This window comes from Perissodus microlepis, chromosome 5 (assembly GCF_051167445.1).
Source record: "Perissodus microlepis isolate ML-2025 ecotype Zambia chromosome 5, ASM5116744v1, whole genome shotgun sequence".
NCBI lineage: Eukaryota > Metazoa > Chordata > Actinopteri > Cichliformes > Cichlidae > Perissodus > Perissodus microlepis.
This window is the reverse complement of record NC_140465.1, coordinates 8,031,336-8,052,319: the sequence shown is the minus strand read 5'-3', so window position 1 is coordinate 8,052,319 and position 20,984 is coordinate 8,031,336. Positions and strand designations below refer to the sequence as shown.

General features: G+C 40.2%; 1 protein-coding gene across 5 annotated transcripts in view; it reads right to left on the bottom strand.

Annotated features, from left to right (window-relative positions):
• itpr1b (inositol 1,4,5-trisphosphate receptor, type 1b) overlaps positions 1-20,984 on the bottom strand; it is a 79,161-nt gene that overhangs the window by 5,151 nt on the left and 53,026 nt on the right. For 3 of the 5 annotated variants that reach the window (XM_084927581.1, XM_084927582.1, XM_084927584.1), the window contains 14 exons: positions 20,285-20,485; positions 18,729-18,839; positions 18,275-18,370; positions 18,069-18,203; positions 17,588-17,695; positions 16,443-16,674; positions 13,009-13,131; positions 7,165-7,340; positions 6,716-6,880; positions 6,423-6,612; positions 6,008-6,100; positions 5,053-5,201; positions 3,911-4,076; positions 2,080-2,240 (listed from right to left, as the gene is read on the bottom strand). In XM_084927581.1, the coding sequence (XP_084783707.1) occupies positions 2,080-2,240; positions 3,911-4,076; positions 5,053-5,201; positions 6,008-6,100; positions 6,423-6,612; positions 6,716-6,880; positions 7,165-7,340; positions 13,009-13,131; positions 16,443-16,674; positions 17,588-17,695; positions 18,069-18,203; positions 18,275-18,370; positions 18,729-18,839; positions 20,285-20,485 (2,106 nt within the window). The remainder of the gene's footprint in view (positions 1-2,079; positions 2,241-3,910; positions 4,077-5,052; positions 5,202-6,007; positions 6,101-6,422; positions 6,613-6,715; positions 6,881-7,164; positions 7,341-13,008; positions 13,132-16,442; positions 16,675-17,587; positions 17,696-18,068; positions 18,204-18,274; positions 18,371-18,728; positions 18,840-20,284; positions 20,486-20,984) is intronic. The other 2 variants (XM_084927583.1, XM_084927585.1) reach the window with 1 other exon arrangement.

Sequence of the window (20,984 nt, the reverse complement as noted above, 5' to 3'; positions counted from 1 at the left end):
ACAGAAAGTATCCAAAAATTTGAGAAAGATCAGAAACCAGCACAGTTGAAATTAGCTGTATGTTGTATAAAAAATTAGATGCATGTATGACTGTACGATAATTTATTGGCACTACTGCACTCTACATTATTATGGTTTAAAAAATATGAATATTATTGTGAAGTTTTATTTAATGTAGATAACATTACATGTTTACTTACATTTTTTCATGCAGGATTTTTTTAATATCTAAAAAATAAGTTAAATAAGTGTTGTATGGTTTTCCGTCTGCCACCCAACCAAAAAATAAAACCAAAAAACTCCAATAAACCTCATCCCATTTTAAAAGCTGATAAAACGATATCCTTGCACACAACGTGACTCAATTTAACCTCCGTGAATGATTTACTGAATGCGTTTTATGACAGACGCTCTATGAATGATATACTCTTTGTAACGAGACACAAGGACACTTGCTGAGAGTTGATGTTAAGGATGACTGAGCACGCCGGCATCTTTCACACAATGTGCAACTTCTTCTGTTTGGCTAAGACCCTTAACCCAGTCGGAATGAACCCTTGACAAACGTATTTTGGCTCAGTGGGAGTACACCGCTAATGAGCGAGAGGACAGGGAGTTAATCCCAAATCAGGTGGTTCCTCACAAGACTAAGGGTAGCAGATCAAGGCAAAAAGCAGGAAAGTGGGCTAAATGGCATCGAATGAGAAACTGGGTCAAAAACTGACAGCAGCACAAGTGCGTCAGGGGAGCAACCACTTCAGAAACAGGGGCTTTCCTGTGGCAGTTAAAATGCTTTCTAATTGCTCACAGACTACAGGTATGATGCAGCAATCAAAACAATCACTTTTCAGGCCCTTTTATTTTTCTGAAAGGCACAATTCTACAGATATCCACTTGAATCACTTTCTCCGCTGGCTGTACATTTATCTGATGTGCCACTTTGTTTGGCATAAACACGAGCACTTGGCATTTGCTATCTTATAGTATTTTATGATAGCAAAGCCTTTGTTGGAACTAATAACAGTGATGACATACTTTCTATACAACACATAGAAATATGCATTATGTCAGGATAGAAAAAAGTAAAATAAATAACTCAAGGTTTCAGTGTGTTTGCATGCCAAAGTGGCTGTCATGTGGTGATGTAAAGGGTGCATGCATGTGTGTTTAATGATTAAAACAATGCATGCCTCCTTCAGAGGATTAAAACCTTTTATGCCAATGGCAGACTGTGCCTGAATGTTAATTGTCCATTCATAAAATGGACTGATGTGATAATGCTTTGGAAGGATTCAAGGTCACAGAGGTAGGAATTACATAAAAGCAGAGCTGGTACACTGGAGCACACGAGGTGAAAAAAAAAATATTACTGCCTGTCACAGTGCAGGAAGCGAAAAAGACTGCAGTAATCACTTCTGTCCGAACCCATATAAACCTTTACGCCTAGTCGAAGCGCCTACAGTGTTCTTCATGAGTGAAGGTTAACCTCAGTTAAGACCACAGCGGTAGCAGATACAGTGTTGCACCATACGTTTTGCTAATGTAGGCTTTGAGGCACACCTGTAGCACTGAAGAAGATGAGCGAGAGCTCTATTTTGAGAGGAAGGCAGCTAGAAGAAAGTGAAAAACAAGTCGATTACAGAATTTCCGGAGTGTCTGTGAATTTAAAGGATGAAAGAAAAAAAAAAAGATTGACGATCAGGTAGATGTATCAGTCTGTAATATAAGTACCTAGTAGCTCAGTTCTTAATTAGTATCATCCCCAACAATGCACAAAGCAAATAGATGGAAAGATACACTGTTGAAAAACAAATTTAAGTAAATTCATATTATTAGGAACTGGGACTCGCATACTACCTTACTGAAGTAGCTTTAGCAATAATTAAATTAACGTCTAAAGCAAAGAAAGAAAATATCCACAACGTACCTAATTAAAATAAAGGTCTTTCAACATCCTCTTTGGGGCTTTTTTAACGCAACTGAAATCAAGACTCGGAAGACTTGCAGCTACACTAGTATTTACTCCAATAAGACCCTCATTAAACTAGTGCATGTGCATGTCAGTGACAACATCCTTACCCGGATCATTTCAGCCACATAGCTCTCTGGGCCAGTGTACTCTGTTGAGTCCTTGACCTTCACCAGGACAATGAAGAACAAGTAGTGCCACATGTTGTGCTCAACTTTGATGTGCTCTTCAAAGGTGACCGTCTTGTTGTCAAACTTATCTCTTTCCAAACCTAAAAATAAATAAATAAATAAATGAATAAACAAAAGACATAATTTCTCACACACACACACACACACACACACACACACACACACACACACACACACACACACACACACACACACACACACACACACACACACACACACACACACACACACCAAATAATCTGTCCTCTTTACTTCTTAGGAAAAGTGAAGAAATAAATTTTCTTATGCAAGACTGCACCATCATTCTTGTGACCTAAATAATGACAGATGATGATCATGACTTATTTTTTTTTAAAGACAGGAAATGGGGGTATGAGGGAATGGGCAGACAAAACAAGCGAGCACAATTACAACTTACTACTGATTATTTAGTTGAAATTACCCCCCCCCCGACAAAAAAAAAAGAAGAAAAGAAGAAAAAAAGTGGCAGTGCAGTGACAGATGAGGCCAGTGTCTGAGTATGTGTACTGTCTAACATGGTCAAGACCCATATGGTAACAGGAAGAAACACTCCTCCTCCACATCAGCACCTGCCATGACTAACCATTCATTCTGGGAAGAAGAGGCGTTTGGTTGTTTACCCAGAAGAAAAAAAGAAGAAAGAAAAAAAGCCCCCATTTGAAAACAGACCTGATGTGAAGTTGCATCATAGCAGGAGCATGCTCATATGAGAGCTGAGAACAGGGCACTCGTTTGATTTCCCTTAATTTCATCATCATCATCATCATCATCCATTTGCATCGTTCACACCCGCAAAATTACCGAGTCTGTAGCGAAACGTGTTGCGTATTGACTGTAGCTTCGACTCGAATGGAACTAAAAAGGCATTTCTGCTTTTTCTTTTAAACTTGAAGAATAGAGCGCTACTAGTACATAGAAATGAGGGTTAAAAAGACAGGAAAAGAAGTGTCAAAGGTCATGAGTCATATTCCCATAATGCTGACATATTACAGCGTTTGCCGAGTAGGCAGAATGGCTCTAAAAGTAAAACTAGAATTATCACCTAGCTGTTGTAGGCCTCCTCCAACTAAACAAGTTTCCCTTCCCACCTTTGTTTAAATGTGCTTGAATTCTCACCAACTTCATCGACTCATTCCATTAGATATCAGTGTTTGTCATGGCAAGCCTCACCTTTGACACTAATTTCTAATTATTTCATTCAAAAGAGGTCCCAGATGTCAAGAAATTCAGTCCAAGCCTTCCTGATATATTAAATTGGGGATGCACATACATAAATTTCCTTGCCTTCATCATTTCAGCACTATTGGATGTGTAACTTTATTTATAAACTGAAGATAGCATGATGGACAAAGACAAAGACCCACAGTTTGGGCAGAACCTTCAGAATAAAAATCACATCCAAAATAGAAAGAAAATGTTGTTAAGCGTTTAACTTTGTGTGAAAGAAGTGTGCTTTGAGTCCAGGTAACCATATGTTTGAAACTAACACAAGAGCAGGACTGATGTGAGGTCATGTAATGTTTCATAACCCAAATCTAATCAGTTCACACTGAAGTCTGTGAGAACGCCAGCGAAACGTATAAATACCTCCCAAATTAAAGAGTTCTCACTTTGATGAGAATAGGACAGTAACCTTGAGCACAAATTAAAATGGGGCCATTGAAAGCATAAATAGCAGCACTTAAACAGTCTTAACTATTTTAAAAAGTTATTTTGCTTCTTTCCTCACCGCAAATAAAACATGTTGTCTTCAGAATTTCCTCTTTCTTCTGCTTCTCACTTCTCAGGTCAGCAAATGTGTCAATAATGACACCAAAGATGAGGTTAAGGACAATAATGATGACCATGAAGAAGAAGAGCAGGTCGTAGATAACCCTTGCTGCAAAAAGTGGTTCCTGTTGAAGCCAAAGAAATTGGGGGGGGGGATTGAGACAGGCAATGAAAGCTCGCACGTTATGTCAGCCAATGAGAGCATTTTTCAGTTTAGAAGGTCAGTGAGGAACAGAGAGTAAAAAAAACAAACACATGTTACTAAATCATTACTCACAGATGAAGCTGAACAAGTTTTCAAAGCAGTCTTACAAGTACAAGCACTGACCTGTGATTCTGAAAACTTCTAAGAGAATGCATAAAAATATTATGTCCTTTGAGAGGAGTGTATATACATATATAAGAACTAAGTTAACATATTGGTATGACTCAGTGCCCTTTTGCATGGGTACAATCCAGCTGTAATGTTGTGTTTGGCAGGCTTCTGAACAACTGAAAACAGTTGTGACATCAAGGCAAATGAGCAATAAGTTATATGAAGTTAATAAAAGTGTGAATGATTCATAATTCTTTGTGCCATCTTGTGGGTTGAGTTGCAGGTCTAATGCGTGGTCGTTACAAACTTGTCTTCATCCTGTGTGTTTTTGCTATGTTTGGAGCTTTGAAAACATCCTCTTTGTAAAGGACAATTTTCAATCACAGACTTTCAGACATACTGGACTCCTGATAAATGGACTGGTTCTTATATAGCGCTTTTCTACTCTACTGGAGCACTCAAAGTGCTTCGTATCCTCTACTACACTTATTACCTCATCCAACACATATTAAATTGACAGCATGTCTACTTTTACTTATAATGTTTAATATTAAATTCCTTATTACAAGACTAAATACACCTTTAAATATCTGTTAGCTTCTCAATTTAGCTGAACTCGAGTTAGACTTATTGTGCATGGTAGGGGGATGTGCCAGTACGTCTCATCTGTGTTGCTAGACTTTAAAGTAAAAAACAGGAAAACCGATATTTGGTCATTTTATGACTCTTCTTCACACCCTCAAAGGTGTGATCTCTCCTCATTGTTGGGTTCCTGTTTTTTATACCTCTTTGGATGGTTTCCGTAGGACGTCCCCGACACCTCCCCCACTCCTGAGGCCGTGGCTCAGTACTGTGACAATGCACATGAGCAAGGAATCGCACGTCCGCTCCTTGTCCTCAATCACTACTGCTGATGGCTGGATGGCAAGGGAAGCTACAAAGACACAGCGAAGTGTTACTGTAGGATCCTTTAAAGTTTACTCTGCATTTCTATCATCCAGCAAAAATACCTTTATATATGGTTTCAATAAAATAAGTGGCTACATTACATAAAGATTCAATTATATTACCAAAATAAATTAGGAGGTTTTAATGTGACTGAGGACATTCTTCAACTTCCCACACAAAGGCTAGTCACCAGACTACCCTAATTAGCCCGCCTGGTGATGATGGATGGGAAGCTCAGACAAGGTCAAGCTCCAGCAGTTTGAGGATTCGACATGGTTGGCCGATCAATTTAAAGGTGCTACGTGTTCACCTTTGAACGATGGCTTTATCCCAACAAGGTCGGATGGTTTGCAAAAACTCATTGTTTGCAGTTAGAGAGTCCCCGCACCATCCCTGGGTGGACCCATCGACCTGCTCTAATCTCTGACCTTTCAGTTCTGGGCCCCTACATCAAGTCTTAGGCTTGGTACTGTGAGACCACAAAGTCTAAAGAGTCTAAACCCCTGGTGTATGACCCAGCTCCCTGAAAGCCCCCAGTTGGCCCAGTCAGTTTTAATCCCATGACCACCCAGTCGCCTAGATTTGTAGCTTGATGGGACGAATCTCTTCTGGGCAAGTCAGAAATGTGTGAGAACATAAAGCCCTTCACACAAACACACGCACCCAGCCACGTGGAAAAATTCAAGAGATTCACGAACAAACACATGGATTTACACTTAAAAAGAAACCTTCGACCCAAGCCTCCACCCCATGTACACGCACTCACATTTACCTTTCACTTTGTCAACCTACCATCCATCGTGGCCTCTGCTGAGCAGTTTTCTCCATTTTCTTTCTGACAAACTCCACCAGAGAGGAACTCTCCCACCATGCTGGCTCCATGCTCTGTTCAGTTGGGAACAGAAGAAATTATGCAAGTATCCAAACTACACAAGGTTCACATTTGAGAGTCAAACACTCATTTTTATACAGTGCATTTTTGTGGCGACGAATAGTGATAGCGTAGCTGGATGCTAAGAGCAAGTTGGATGATCTTGAAGTGAATGCACAAAGATCCTCCACACTTAATATTTTTCATCTTTGGTTTTTTTTTAGTGATTCAGAATGAATGAGGAAAAACATTCCATGTGTTCTGGCATCTGGGTAAGGCATGACATGCATTTTGGTTCCAGCAAGGAAATGGCAAGAAGCCTGTATTTCAACTTACCGAGAGTTTTGTTGGGTATCCGGTCGACAGCCAAAATAAAGTCGTCCTTGAAGAAGATGTATCCCACAATAGAGAAGAGGTAGACGAGGATAAGCGCCAACACAGCTGTCAGAACAATTGAGCGGCCATTGCGGGTTACGCTCTTTATTACGTTCAGCAGGGTTTCTTCTCGGTAAACCAGGTCAAAGAGCTGGAAAGAACAAGGGTTTAGAGATGTGTGTGGAATATCTAGAACTGGGTTAAATGTCATATATGAAATGTGTATAGGATGAAGTATGTGTGAGCTCACATACTAGTAGACTGTAAAAGAAGACATGGACAAAGACCCCCAAGCTGCAGATAATCAGATAGAGCAGGTGGTACAAGAACTCGACATCCATAATCATGGCTGTGTATCCACGTGTAAAGGTTCCTCGGTTTCCAACGAAGCTCATCAGGAAGATGACCTTATTACATAACTGAAGAACAATGGAAAACACACAGCATGTATAATCAGTATGGTAAGGTTTGTTCAAAGGCAGTGCAAGAAGAATTTCAAACAGTCATTGTTCAGACTACTAAATATATAGTGCAAGTGCTGCATTGTCAGCGTAGTGTGGAATCTCCCTGACCTGACATACAAGATTTAAGATTCAATGAGTGACATTTGTATTAGCGGCTGTTTGAAGGCAAAATCTTGCTTGAACAGAGTCCGTGTTTCTGTACTGCATGAAAATTAAATATCAGGTTCATGCACACTTACATTAAAACCTCCTAGTAGGAGCAATGTGGGCTCGAGGCCCACTGAGAAGATCAGGCGCAGGATGGTGGAGGCAATGAGTGCCCTGATACCGTGAGGCTGAGGCAGCACTATGACAATAGCCAGTGAAACCAGCATAGCCATCCACAGCAGGGCAGACAGATGGGGCTCCAGAGTGCCTGAGGATGAAGGAGACGTCATTAGGGCGAGGTGAGAAAGCTTTCACTCAATCTTTTCCATCACAGCCAACTATTTTAAGTAGTTATTAATTCTTTTATCAAGTCAAATGATAATCCAGTCAGTCGGGAGTGAGGCAAGTCACACTCGCCAACATCGGTGCGCCATGACTTAAATGCATCAGTTTATCTGTTTAAACATGAAAGCAGCTGTGTGATCGTTGCAGTGAAGCAAACACACAAGCCCTTTTCAACAAGGCCATCTTTCAGATGTATTCATTCATAAAAAGCTTCAGGAAACAGAATAGTAAGCCTTTCATTTTTAGAGAAGGCACAAGAGTTGTTTGTGCTAACTGTGGTATCAGAACAATTGCTACATTGAACAAAACATTTGTGCCACTACATCAAAAAGTAAATGACACAAAGTGGACATCAGGTGAAAAGTTGAAGCGCACTTATTTGTAGTTGTGAATGTTGATGCCTTACAGAAATCTAACTCACATTTATCCTATGTATTATTTGTTCTATATCAGTTATTGTAGTTCAGGAAAGCAGTATTATGAGCTCATGGTGCACTGGCATCACCCCATAATCTGATTTCTTCATGAAAACAAAAAACGAAAAACAACTTTTGTGTCAGGTTTGCTTTTCTCTGAGTAAGGACGAAGAGCACTTTCGATGTCTCCCTCCATTCCCGTCTTTCTGAGGCCTCCTTCTCGTCTCTCCGTGTATACCAATCACATGACAGGTTGTTACATAACCTCCCACTGGCTAAAAATATACTTTGTTCCCGCCAAATGTATCAGCGATGCATCCCAGGTACTGCATCGTAACAGGCAGCCTGGGCGCTCAGACTTGGCAGCCAACCCAGACGCAGCAGCTTTGACGTCACACACCTACTGTCTAAGGCCATTCATCTCTCTTACTTGCTTACTCTGCCATTATAAGAAGAGAAGCGAGACTGACCTTCACATTGAACTACTTGCACTACACTTCACATATCCACATGGCTTGCATTGTTGACAGACAAAAACAATCCGTTTCTCCTCATATTATAGCAGCCACCTGTGACAGGGTGGAGGCTCTGGCAGTTTGACCACCTGACTCGGACCTCGTCATCAAGCTCCTCCACTTGTAGTTATTCCGGGTGTTTATTTTTTAAGGCTTACACACTTCTGCTTACTACTAGAAGTTCGCAACCACAGTTTCTCTCCAAACAAACCGCTTACAGCGAACCATCCACGGTCATTGTAAGTGAGGTTTTCAATAGTGTTTAAGGGGATTCCATGTAGTTTAAGACAGTATGCAAGTGGAGTTGCTATGAATCAATGGCAAACTTGCAATAAACAACATTTCCGACAAATTTAGCTTCACTGGTAAAATTTGATATTTCTTTGCAAGCAGCTGGTTTTAATATTCAAATGAAGCATCTCAGCTGGTAAGAAAATAGGGCATGTTATGTTTTCATGCACGCATCTGTGTGGCGGTAAGCATTCACCATTTAACACTCTAGATGCCCAAATCACCTAATTTTGCAGTGAGTGGTATATCCTGGAATGAACCTCTAAGCTCTCAGAAGGCCTTTAACACTGAAAACCACATCAGGTTTCTAAAGCTAAGCTAACAACCTCTTTTTTTGTCTGCTCTACACCACTGCAAGGAAGTTCAAACAAAAGGGACCTCGCCGTTTGACCCCAGACAGAACAATTGAAAGTTTATGCGAAAAACAATGTGCGTCTTCTCTTTGCACTGGAACAATGGAGGCCTTAACGGCTGAGGCTTTTCGCGTCCCCACAAATATTGCCCTGAAGCAGAACTGAGAAAAAAAACGGAAGGGAATAAGAGACGGCAAATCAAAAAGAAAACTGAAACTTCACACAAAAACATGCTCAGGTCTGCTTATTCCTTTGGCTTGTGAAGAATCTCCTGTAATCACTCAGAATCTCTGTTTGAATGAATATTCAGTCTTTGAAGTTACAACTTGTGACCAAACACCAGACAGAGTTTTCCCTACCCCTAAATTTAGAAATGAAAGCCTCGTGACAGCCCAGACTGATCTGGGATTATAATCATTTGGGGAAGAAGGTCAAATCTGGAGATCTCAGGGATAATAACTTTATATGTCCACATCCTTGTTGGTTAAAAGAAAAGGAGTGTATTTTATGCATTTTAAATGAAGATCAATATTCATTACGCTGGTTTGTTTTGGGTTTTTTCCCCACTTTTTTGTCCTTTTTACTCAATACATTCAATTGTTTGTAGGCATTAAACTGACATATATGCTTCAGGGTGATTACTTCATACTTTGTAGTGGCAAAATCTACACTTTAGGCACAAGAGACACGACAGCTTTAGAGCTGAAAATCAATTAAATCAGCAGAGCACTGAATTTCTGTAGGTGCTTATATGCTTACATAATTTCCATAGTTGTGAACACGGGGTTAAGTAAATGCATGATGGATGATGGACTTTGGTTGACATAACAAAACCTAACCATAACCCATGTCAGAAACTGATAGGGCATGAATGGAGCATCACTCTGAAGACACTTTTTGCTAAAAACAAAAGAGAAGAAAAAAAAACTGTTTGGAAACACGTTTAAATCCAATCAGCGTCAGCAAACGGTGACTCTAAAAGAAGGATGGCACACAGAAAATACCGATGTTAAGGAATGAATAACACCATCTGTAGTTTCAGTATCGAAATGAATGGCCTCAGTTTTTAAATTCTGGCTAAGACTGGATCTCAATTTGGTTTTGTAAAAACATAAATGCTTCTAGATGCCTTGTAGCATTTGTTGTGTAGTTCTGGTTTTGTGGGGTGGGGGTGTGTGTATCAATCACAAAGTCCACTCTCGTCTTAAAGTTGTGACCACTGCTGACTGGCTGTATCAAAATGCAGAGGTCCGTTTCAGAAAATGGGTTTAGTGAAACTGAGAGATGACGGATCCACTGGGTTTTTTGTTTCAGACAGAGCTAAATAAAACTCTGGGTTACTCATCAGTTATTAATGGAGTCTGAATCCACCTGTTCCTTGGCAGGCTTTCTTCAACAAACACAGTTTCTTTGCGATGTCTTCCCTTTTCTTAGTCTGACGCAGCTGTGTGAAACTTGATTGGTTTCCTCACTGATACAAAAACTTTAACACCAAGTGCATGTCTTTATAAACATCAAGCTGTTACCACAGAATTGCTTTAACATGACGGCTTTTATGAAGAATCGGCCACCAATGCGATGACAAATGCTGCTGACCAACTTTTAGCTGTGAATACAACCTTTAAATCTTCCTTCTTTATATCTCTGCAGATATCACTGAATCATACACCAGAGCTTACTTTACTGATAACCGTTTAGATAAAACATGTCTGTGAGAAGACAATGATCAGTCATCAGTGTCATTTGTCATGTGAGCACATGTGAAACAGCCTTATCACAGTCAGCAAGTCATGTTGTGTGTGAGTGAAGGACACCGTGGTGCAGTCTTCCACTTTAATAGGGAAACTTTATGATTTCAGTCATAATGTGTTCTGATAGCATTTCATGTTCAACTACGTTCACACTTATAAATACAGTCATTTCGATCAATAAATAATAGCATAATAGCCCTTGGTGTTGAACTAAACACTAAATACTAAAATTCACTATGACTGGCATTGATGCAGTAGTTTGCACTTTCTCTGCGCAAGAAGCAGCAAGAAGGCTCCTGGGTGAAACCTCGTGGCATGTTTTCCCTGTGCTGCGTGGGATCTCTCTGGGTACAGCCTCCCACAGTCTACAGACATTCATGTTCAGTTCATTTGTGATTGTAAATTGACCTTAAAAAATGGTTTGTACTGTAAAGCATTACGAGTTTGCTTTTACATTTAAAACTTCATTTAAAACAGATCACTGCTTGGACAAATATTTAGCAGTTGTAAAGCAAGACATCTGCCATTTGAAATCTTGCTGTATGTGTCCCTGACGTGATTCTGGCTTTTTAAGGTGGTCACAGTATTAATAGTCTGGGTGAACAAACGATCACATACCATAATTACCAGAAGTCACGCAAAGAGAGAAAAAAAAAAGACCTCAGAGGAAAAGAAGTGCAAAATCTATATTTTATGACACCACTGCAGTTCAAGATCCAGCTCTTCAACCGGGATTGCATTCTCTTCACAGCTGTAGCGATGCTCACACCTCCCCAACTTTGGTTAGGGAGGTGTGAGGCTACACCCAAACCACAAGCACGGGAACATACAGCATTCTGTAAGGTCCTTTAAAGCTACGCACTCATAATTCCTTTAACTGTGGCAATCTGATCAAGTACTGGCTGCAACTGTGGAAATGAATATTAAAAAGGTCTAAACATAGAGCATTTCGTAAAGGATGTGAAAATTGGGACGCAAATCAACAAGCCAGACACCCCTCATACAGCTCTCAACAGCAGCAGCCAGATCTCAAATAGATTTGAGTTTTTTTGTGTTAACTTCAGATTAAAAGACAGAAAATAAGCAAATGTGACATTATGTAAGTTTTTGAGACACTGCACAGCTAAAGGTATTTAATTGTTGCTGCAGATATCCACATTCCCTGGTAGATGCTAATATAACTAAGAGTTGCTAACATTAATCAGATTTCTGCTAACACTAGTTTTTCACTTCTAACATCTTTGACTCCAGCACACACAACGCCTTTTTTAATTGCTCTGCGCCAGTAACAGAAACTTGGCGAAGGAAAAAATTAACTATTGCCTTTCTCTCCAAATATCAAAAAGATTCCTGCCATAACTTTACAGGCTAATCTACACTTTTTAGATCACAGTTTGCCTCGGGTGGTCGAGGACTACTTTCTGTGAGCTGGAAGGTCTAAATATGCTGAGGTGTTGCGATACACCTGATCATGAAATGAAGAAATTGAAGAGTAAACACTCAGTTTCTTTCCTGTTCTTTTTAACCAGGTCTCTGATAACACACATGTTGCACTCTCTGCATCCCGCCCCACCCCTGATCTCAGCAGTAATGCTTGTGTCACTCACTCCCATTTCCTGTGTTGTAGTAGTCACACTCATTGTGTTAACCACAGTGCACGCACACACACACACACACACACACGTACACACACACACACACGCAGATAACAATCAGGGCATAAGCAATCTGTTATTCTCAAGTGTTAAAGTTGTAAGTTGTAAGACCAAGGGTCTGTCATGGTGTCCACATGTGTAATCTTCAGCTCAGGCACGAGAATATAAGCAGCCATGAACTGAGACATGCTAACAGGATGTTCACATAAAACAAAACTCTGTTTATCTATAAAGCTGTAGATTTCTCATAATGCTGCTTCAAATTGACCTACACAGCAAAGCTTATCTCACATTTCACCTTGGACACTTCTGCTACAGCACACCACTTCTACTGCTGGGTGTTCGACCATAAGCAGCTCCGAGGATCGAGTCGATGAATCGTTTCTACTGTTAGTAGCCATACACTATGAATCAGATGGCAGTACCTACACAGAATATTTACAATATTTGTTCTGTGTTTAAGAATAATATAGCATGATCTCAGCTGCAGAATGACTTTTTGTTTGTGTGTTTTAAACTCTGATCCAAAAGAAAACTGACAGAAGTCATCTTAACAGGGCGATGGCAATGACTGGGTATCATACACAGAGAAAGACTGAGAGTGACTGACCTCCACGGATGCCTTCCAGAGGGTAGAAGAAGGCCACGAGGAGGTTCATGAGCACAGCCAGGTTGAAGGAGATGCTGCTCCAGAATGACATGTTCCTGGAGCACCAGTACAGGATGGGCTGGGCTAGAGGACAGCATAGTGAAGCACATTAACACAGATGGCTATGCTAAAGCACTCAGATGTAGTGCGTACATGTCTGTACTCCAAAAACTGTCCAGTGTTTCAGACCAACCAAGTTTCACTTTCAATACCTTTGAGTCAAAGCTGAAAAAAAAGATTTATACAGTTAACCAACTTTGCACCAATCCTAAATTACATGAACTGCTTGAACTCTCTCTGTCGCTGTCGACAAACACTGAGCATGGCAACTATAAAACTGGTGCCATTAATAGTTTCTTTCGTAAAGCCAATTCCAGCTACTCCCTTGTCACAAGTGGCAACCACAGCGAGCAGCTCTGCTTCTTTGGTTTAGAAGAACCAAAACTCGCTGAGTGAATACTCTGGATATTTGATTTGGTTAGTAAATTTGGTGTGAAACACAGTCAAACAAGTCAGAATGCAAGTGTGTACATTTACTGCTAACATAACCACCTAAACAGAATAATCTGGGACACCTCATATCCATTTAAGTACTCAAAAATCACACACATTTCACATTTGAAAAAGGAAAAAAAATACCCTCAAAAAAGCCCAAACAAACTTGGGACTCTGTGGAAAATGTAAACAAAAGAATGCAACAATCTGCAAATCATTTAAACAATAAGCATCTGAATAGAATTTCAAATTATGATTCATCAGACCACAGGACATTTTTCACTTCTGCTCAGACCATCCCAAATTACCTAAGGCACACAGCAGATACTAGTGTTTTGCTCCGTTTATTTTATTTGATGTTGTTGCACGGTAGTATGAACATTTGGAACATTTTGGATGCTGAATGTTTTCTGAAGTATCGCCGAGGCTTCCAAGTGATTTACACCTGTAGGTTTTCACACTGTCCCTTGTTTTCAGGGATTTCTCTGGATTCTCAACATTTTTATGATTTACCATAGATGATGAAATCTGGAAATTCTCCTCAGTTTTCCAAATCATTATAACCTCTGTGCACTGCTGCATTTAGTGACCCAGTAATTTACTGACAATCTGCTCATCAACCAAACTACTTCCACACATAGACATACTGTTTCAAAGTTGGTGAATCCTTTTAAATTTTCCGTATTTCTGCTTTATATGTCCTAAAGCCTCACTGAAGTTTAGGATCGGAGTTATTTTGAAGGTGAAATCAGAGTCACATGTTTCAGTCAGGTGTGGGTGGGGGCTCGGTTTTATTCAACGAATGGGGATTTATCAAAGTCTGACTTTCATACATTTAGGGAAGTGATTCACAGCACGAAAAGGAAAAGAAGTGCGTTTGCAAAACCTAACTTAAAAGTCTGAGCACCAGACTTTGTGTAAAAAGAAGAAAAGGTCATATGCAAGGTCACAACTGAACTACAAGTAACATCCGAGCAATTAAAGGCGACGCATCGGCTTATGTTGATGTTAATGAATGCACCAAAAACAATAGTGTGTGTGTGCGTGTGTGTGTGTGAGCGTAAACAGATCAAGGGGAAAGCCACTGATCTTCAAAAACAACACTGCTACTGGTTTGACAAATAAGACCTTGCACAGAACCTTTGGTATAAACGAGAATCTTCATGTTTGGAAAAAGGACAGCACGACATCCCAGCAGCCGAACTTTATATGTGAAGCATGGTGATGTCAGCGTCCTGTTTTGGGCCGGGTTTTGCTCAATCGAAGCACAGGTTAACAAATAGCTTCTTAGTCTTAACACTTAATATGCGGTTTGTGCTAAAACGTTGAAGTTTAAATAATAATGCAATTTATTTTGCTGTTGATTCTTTTTGTTTATTTTCCATTTCAGACAGCGACAGAGTTTTTTTTGGAAACAGGGTTTCACACTAAACGCTTTTCCTCTTTTATTTGAGTAAAAACAACTTGCACGCACATATTTGGCCGCACACTCACACAGACACAGCATATTAGACCTTGGTCAGGAGATCAGTATCGTGGCTAATGCTATTTTGAGGTCGGCTATTCATTAGAAAAGAAGAACTGCGGGTGGGGACTTTTGGCAACAGAAGTCACTATATTGATGACAAGCGGTTAGCACCAGTGGAACAGCACAGTCTCCAGCTGTGCTGATTCATTCACATAGGAAAGAGGCTGGTCTCTTCATATTTTTTTTTCCACATTATAGGCTAACGCTGTCTCTTCTGGCCTGACCGTATGACGAACCACAACCTTTTCTTTAACCAGCAAAGACAAACAAAAGCAAAAACTGGCAGAGTCAGGTAGGCAGTCGGCAGGAACCGGACCTGACCTTAAAGGGAAAGTCAAAGTAGTGCTCTTGAGTGCATAACGAAAGTAACTTAAGATTAATGAACAACAAAAGATTAAAGTGAAAATGACATCATTGAGTTGAGTTTTTAATGCTTTGCCTTTGTGTCCTGTTCCTGCTTTCTTTTACCCCAGCTTTGATTGATGTCAATGTGAGAATAACCTTACAGCTGTACATCAGCCTTAAGTACATCAAACCATTAATCCCATTATGTTGGGAAGTTGAGGCTTTTAGTTTCCAGAAAAACAAAATACAGGAACCTGAACATTGTAATATCACAGCAGTATACTTTTGTTTTTATTGAGATTAGAAGATGTGATAATATCACAACATTGGGAGCTATATGCTGTATGCTTTGCTACTAATATTTATTATTAACAAACCAACTCAGTGATTACAGTGCAATTTAATATAAGCAGCTTATAAAAGTTTACATGCTCTCTCGACTTTCATCTCTCCAGGGTTCAGCATTTTGGCAGCCTCTTTCAGACGTGGACCCTCATCACAACAGGTCTCTATGGGTCAACTTTATTCTGCTACCAAGAAACTTGCAAAACTTTGAACCAAACTCATTTTTGAGTTTTCTTCGTGTTTGTGCGAAGTAGGTCCGATTTACTCTGATGCAACAGATCTTGTAATGCTGCTGCAGCTAATCTCTGACAGATCAGTGGTTAGCACAATTCAAAGTTGAAGCTATGAGTGAGACCCGTCTGAGGGTACAATATAGCTGTGAGGTTCTGTCTGCTGATAAAACATTTAAAAAAACCCATAAATGCTGTAGTAGTTGAGGCCTTTATAGTCTTTATTGGGATATGTGTTTTTGTAATAATGTTATATGTGGAGGACACATTCGGAGTAATCCTACTAGAGTGAGAGGGAGGGAAACTTTGTGCTCACTTTTTGCTTATCCCTCATGCCAATATGTAAAACATAACCTGTATGTGTCAGAAAGGGGCTTGGGGCCTGGAGGGATGCAAGAAGAAAGAGCGTAAACCAGGCACTAGTTCATAAAGAGTTGAGGAGAAAGACGCACAGGGAACGGTGTTTGTGTTACCAGTAGCCTCTTGAGTACCTCGCAGCTTCTTCTGCCAATTCATCTCATTGAAGAGATCCTCAGAGCGCAGGAAGAAGTCATTGATCTTGCTACCTTGCTCATCTCGCTCTGTGGTGTAGTATACACGCAGCTTGGACTCCTGAGTGAGGAACTCGCAGATGTTGGGCACAGGGAAGACGATCTGCTCCATTGTGCGATCCAGCCGCACAATCTGGACACCAAACAGAGCAGCAGTCACCGATCAAAACATCTGTGACTGCAGCAGGTAAATAATTCCTTATTCTTTTCTTATATGAAAACAGTTTGTATCCTTAAAGAAGTCAAGATTATTGTAGTTATAGTAAAAAGAAACTGAAAACTAAAACAATACTGTGGGAAAAAAAAAGATTTTATGAGCTAAACAAAATAAATAAAAAACAGAAGAATTTTTTTAGTATTTATTAGTTTGGCAAAATCTATCATAACTTGACTGACGAGGCTTTGATGGATGAGTGTATCGAGACTAAAACAAAAAAAAAAATCTAAAACACTGAAGCTAATAAAAAATAAAGTAAATCTAAACATTTTCAAACAATATGAACTAAACTGGAACAAGCAAACCCACTCTGGAAACTCGCTGAAGCTGAACTGAACTAAAAACAAAAAGTAAAAATAGTGGTTATATTTTTTAAAATGAAAAATATAACCACCATGACACCTCTGATTCAAATGGACTGCCTGGCATAAACTGCTCTTTAGAAGAAAAAAACAAAAACAGGGTTGTTTTCTTCAGCTCATGAACTGAACCAACAACTTGAGCTTGGAATACTGCCAGCAATCTGCATTCCTCTTACTCATCAAGTGCGCCAAACATGCCAAAGGTACTCGTCATTCTGTCACACGACACAAAGAAACACAAAAACAAGCCAAGAAAAAAAAAAGTATCACATGCTTCAAGTCAATAGTTAGGCCAAAACATGTCACAGTCCCCTTAAACCAACACTGGCATCTTGCAACAGAGATGTTAGATAGAGTTCATCCAGAAATAAAACTGGGAAAATGATGAATTGAAAATAAAATACAAGACAGACGGCAGCAGGTGAACATTAGCGGAGTTTATTTACGACATGGAGCCAAACACTGACCTCAATCTGAGCGGTGTGTTTAGCATAGAACTCCAGGGCCTCGTCGCCCTCGCCATATGTCCCTCCTGGCTTTAACATAGCTTGCAGCTCCTTGTTGTGGCGGGCTAACTGAAAACAGATGATTGACAGACACTCGTCACAAGTGTTACTTCCAGCATGTCAAAAAGGTTGGGCAACACTGCTCGTATTTAGAAGCTAGGTTAACTCTACATGCTACTTTTCCTTTGTTTGAATGCATCATCTTTCATTCCCCAGCAAGGTTGCAGGGTGGGGCTGTTTAGCCCCATGATTACCGTCATTCCACTAATTGATTGTATAAACAGGCCCTCTGTTACCGAGCAGCCCACAGCCTGAAAGCTTTCAAAGAGGAAATGATTATAAAATGAAAAGTATCATGTGTTTTCAGGAGTTACTGGAAATCCACTGGTCTTATTTGCTCATGGTGTGTTCCCCTTTCCACACCTATTTTATAGCGGCTTACTTGATGTGCCAAGATGTAGATGTTATGACCAACATTGCGTGGAGACGCGGAGTGCTCCTCCTCTCCATCCTCACCCTCCTGCGGCTCCTCAACCTCTATCTCTCCCTGCATGTAGGCCTTTTTGATCACCTCTACCTGCAGAAAAAGATGACTGTCATACACAGCACCTGCTTGTTACTATGCAACTGTTTGCATTACACACATACCAGCTCTTTAGGTCTCATGTTATACAGTATCCTCTCGGCATTCTCGCTGTCATGGCGACTCTCCATAATTGCGAGAAGCAGCTTGGAGGCATTATTCTGGGCAAAAGATGACAAGAGACAGATTGGCTTTTTTACCTGATTGTCAGCATTCCAGACTTCCAGAGACAGTAAATCTTTCTTTCTTGTTCTTTCACGCTTTACTTATGCAATTTGTGATGGAGCACAGGAAAAACCCGTGCTGCCCTGCCCTGATTTTGAGGCGTTCTACTTTCAGCTACTGTCAGTGAAACTGCAATTCCATGAATTTGAATGTTGTATCTAAAGCTTTTGACACAGTCTAATGACACAACTACCACATTACTTCTCCTACAGACATGTAACACCTGCATAATCAAATCAAATAACACCTTTTAGACGGATTACTAAAAGTATCACACCACTTCAGAACACTCACTTTGAGTTCCAACACCAGATCCATCCTCTTCTTGCCAAGGGGGTTGATGTCATTCAGGATGAGAGCAATGATGATGTCAATGCCATTGCACTCATGTGTGGCAATGCAGTTCTAAGGAGCAAAGAAAAAGAAATGGCAAAACACAAGCTTGACAAGTAGTTCTGGGTTAAAAATAATGTTTAATCTCTGCTGTTGGTGTTTTTCATGATATAATCAGTAAAACCAGCGGGACAGCAGACCAATTTTTTTTTCTTTAGCAGTAATAAGATAAGAGTCTGATCCATTTTCCTGTAAGTCAAGCTCTTCTCTTTTTTCTGCATCTATTATTTGTACTTATGCACACTTACAAATAAAGATTTTAATAAGTGCGAGATGGACGAATTGGAGGGTTTTATGTCTGAAATGGCAAATTTGATAGTGCATCACAAATTCATGTAATGTGACAGCTGTCACAAACCTACAGCCAGTTATAAGGTGCCGACTTCAAAGACAACATTAACCGGGTCTCTCAACAGATTATGTATTCACTAACAAAGTGGAATTACAAGAAGAGGAAACAACAGTAAGTTATCCAAGAAATCTGGAACCATCTATCAGGTGGTATCTAGAAAACAACCAGCACCATTCTAAAGGCGAGAGTGGCAACATTATTTACATCTCATATCTTTGAAGGAATTCTCACTCTAATTTCAGGGACTGTAAATTTCACGCAGTGTTATAAAACACTCAATTAAGTTTCTTAATCTTTATTTAACCAGGTAGTGAAATTACTGAGATTAAGAATCACTTTTCTGAGAGCGTCATGGGCAGAGGGTACGATCAACATCCTGGAGAAAACAGGTGGGATGACAAAAAAAGGGCATAAAAAACAAACAAACAAAAACAAAACAACTTTGTTCCAGATTTCATTTGAAGCCAGATTGCCCTCAGGTTTTCATTCCTGGCACGGTAAGGTAGTGACAAGGCAGGTCACATATCATAAATACTGGCCAAGTTTCGGAGGCTTCACACTCAAATCACACGAGCTGTCAAACATGTACCACACCTCAGAACTGAACAATAAAAGTGTGGAAGCCAAATGGTTTGGAGTGACTTGATACAATTTTACACACAGAACATGCAAAGCACAAATAAAAAGAATTCCAGCACTTGTTCCCGTTTATTCTCTCTTTGTGAACAAAACGCTGTATTTAGTCTGGCAATGCCCCTCTGGCACTGTGCAAAGGAACTGGAATCAATTCAAACAGAGACTGTATTTAGCCAGTTGCTTGTTTAGTCATGCCAGTTTCACACTTGTTATAAAAATGACCTCACAGCGGCAGGAACAGAGGATGCCGCCATCATGTGAGAAGACTACTAACCTATGCCAAAGAACAAACAGAGGCGTCCTTTCCGGAGTAGGCTGGTGTTAGCGTGCTTAGGAAAGACAAGAGCCTGACACATTCCTGACTACAGAGAACTCAAACAAAACTAACATCACGATCAAAGCCGGACATCGATTTGATAGCTACAGAATATAAAAAGCTCATCTTGCACACAGGTGTACAGTGTGTTACCTGGTTCTCGTGGCAGGGGCCTTGGCAGTATTCAGTAAGGCTCTCCACAGTCTGGTTGATAAGTCCTACATTCTTCTCATTGATGTAAAGTCCCAGAAGCCCCAGTCCTCCTGTGGTGCTGCCACAGATGCAGTCCAAGAACTGAAGAGTCTCACACACCAGATTATAGTTGTTCTTGTTATTCTGGTTGCGTAGAAAATTCTACAGAAGGACAACATGAAAATAAACACTCAACATGGAATCTTTCTTTACTTGGACTCGTCTCATCAAAAACTTTAATAGCCCCTGTAGGGAAACATAAACACTTTGTTAACAGTTAGTCACAAAATTAAAATGTATGTGGCATGAGGTAAAACCAAGAGACTTAATATGAGATGATTCATGAGAGTGTTGGAATCTGCAGAGATGGTTGGCAGAAGAGAAATTCCTCTACTTAGGTAATCTAAACCATTTTCTCTTTCTCGCTGACGTAAGAACTAAATATAAAAAGTCGTGATGGCTTTTCCAAACCTACTGTATACGGCAGCAAGACAATTACTGCAGTGACGTCTTTGGAAAGAACACAAACATCTCAGTGAACTGATCATCTGTGCAGCGAGGCTAGCGGTAAATCAATATCTGGCTCCCACACAGGTTCAGAATGGGAGAGACAGCACAGAGCCAACCAGCATTTAATGAAGGCCTGTCCCAGTTTGGAGTG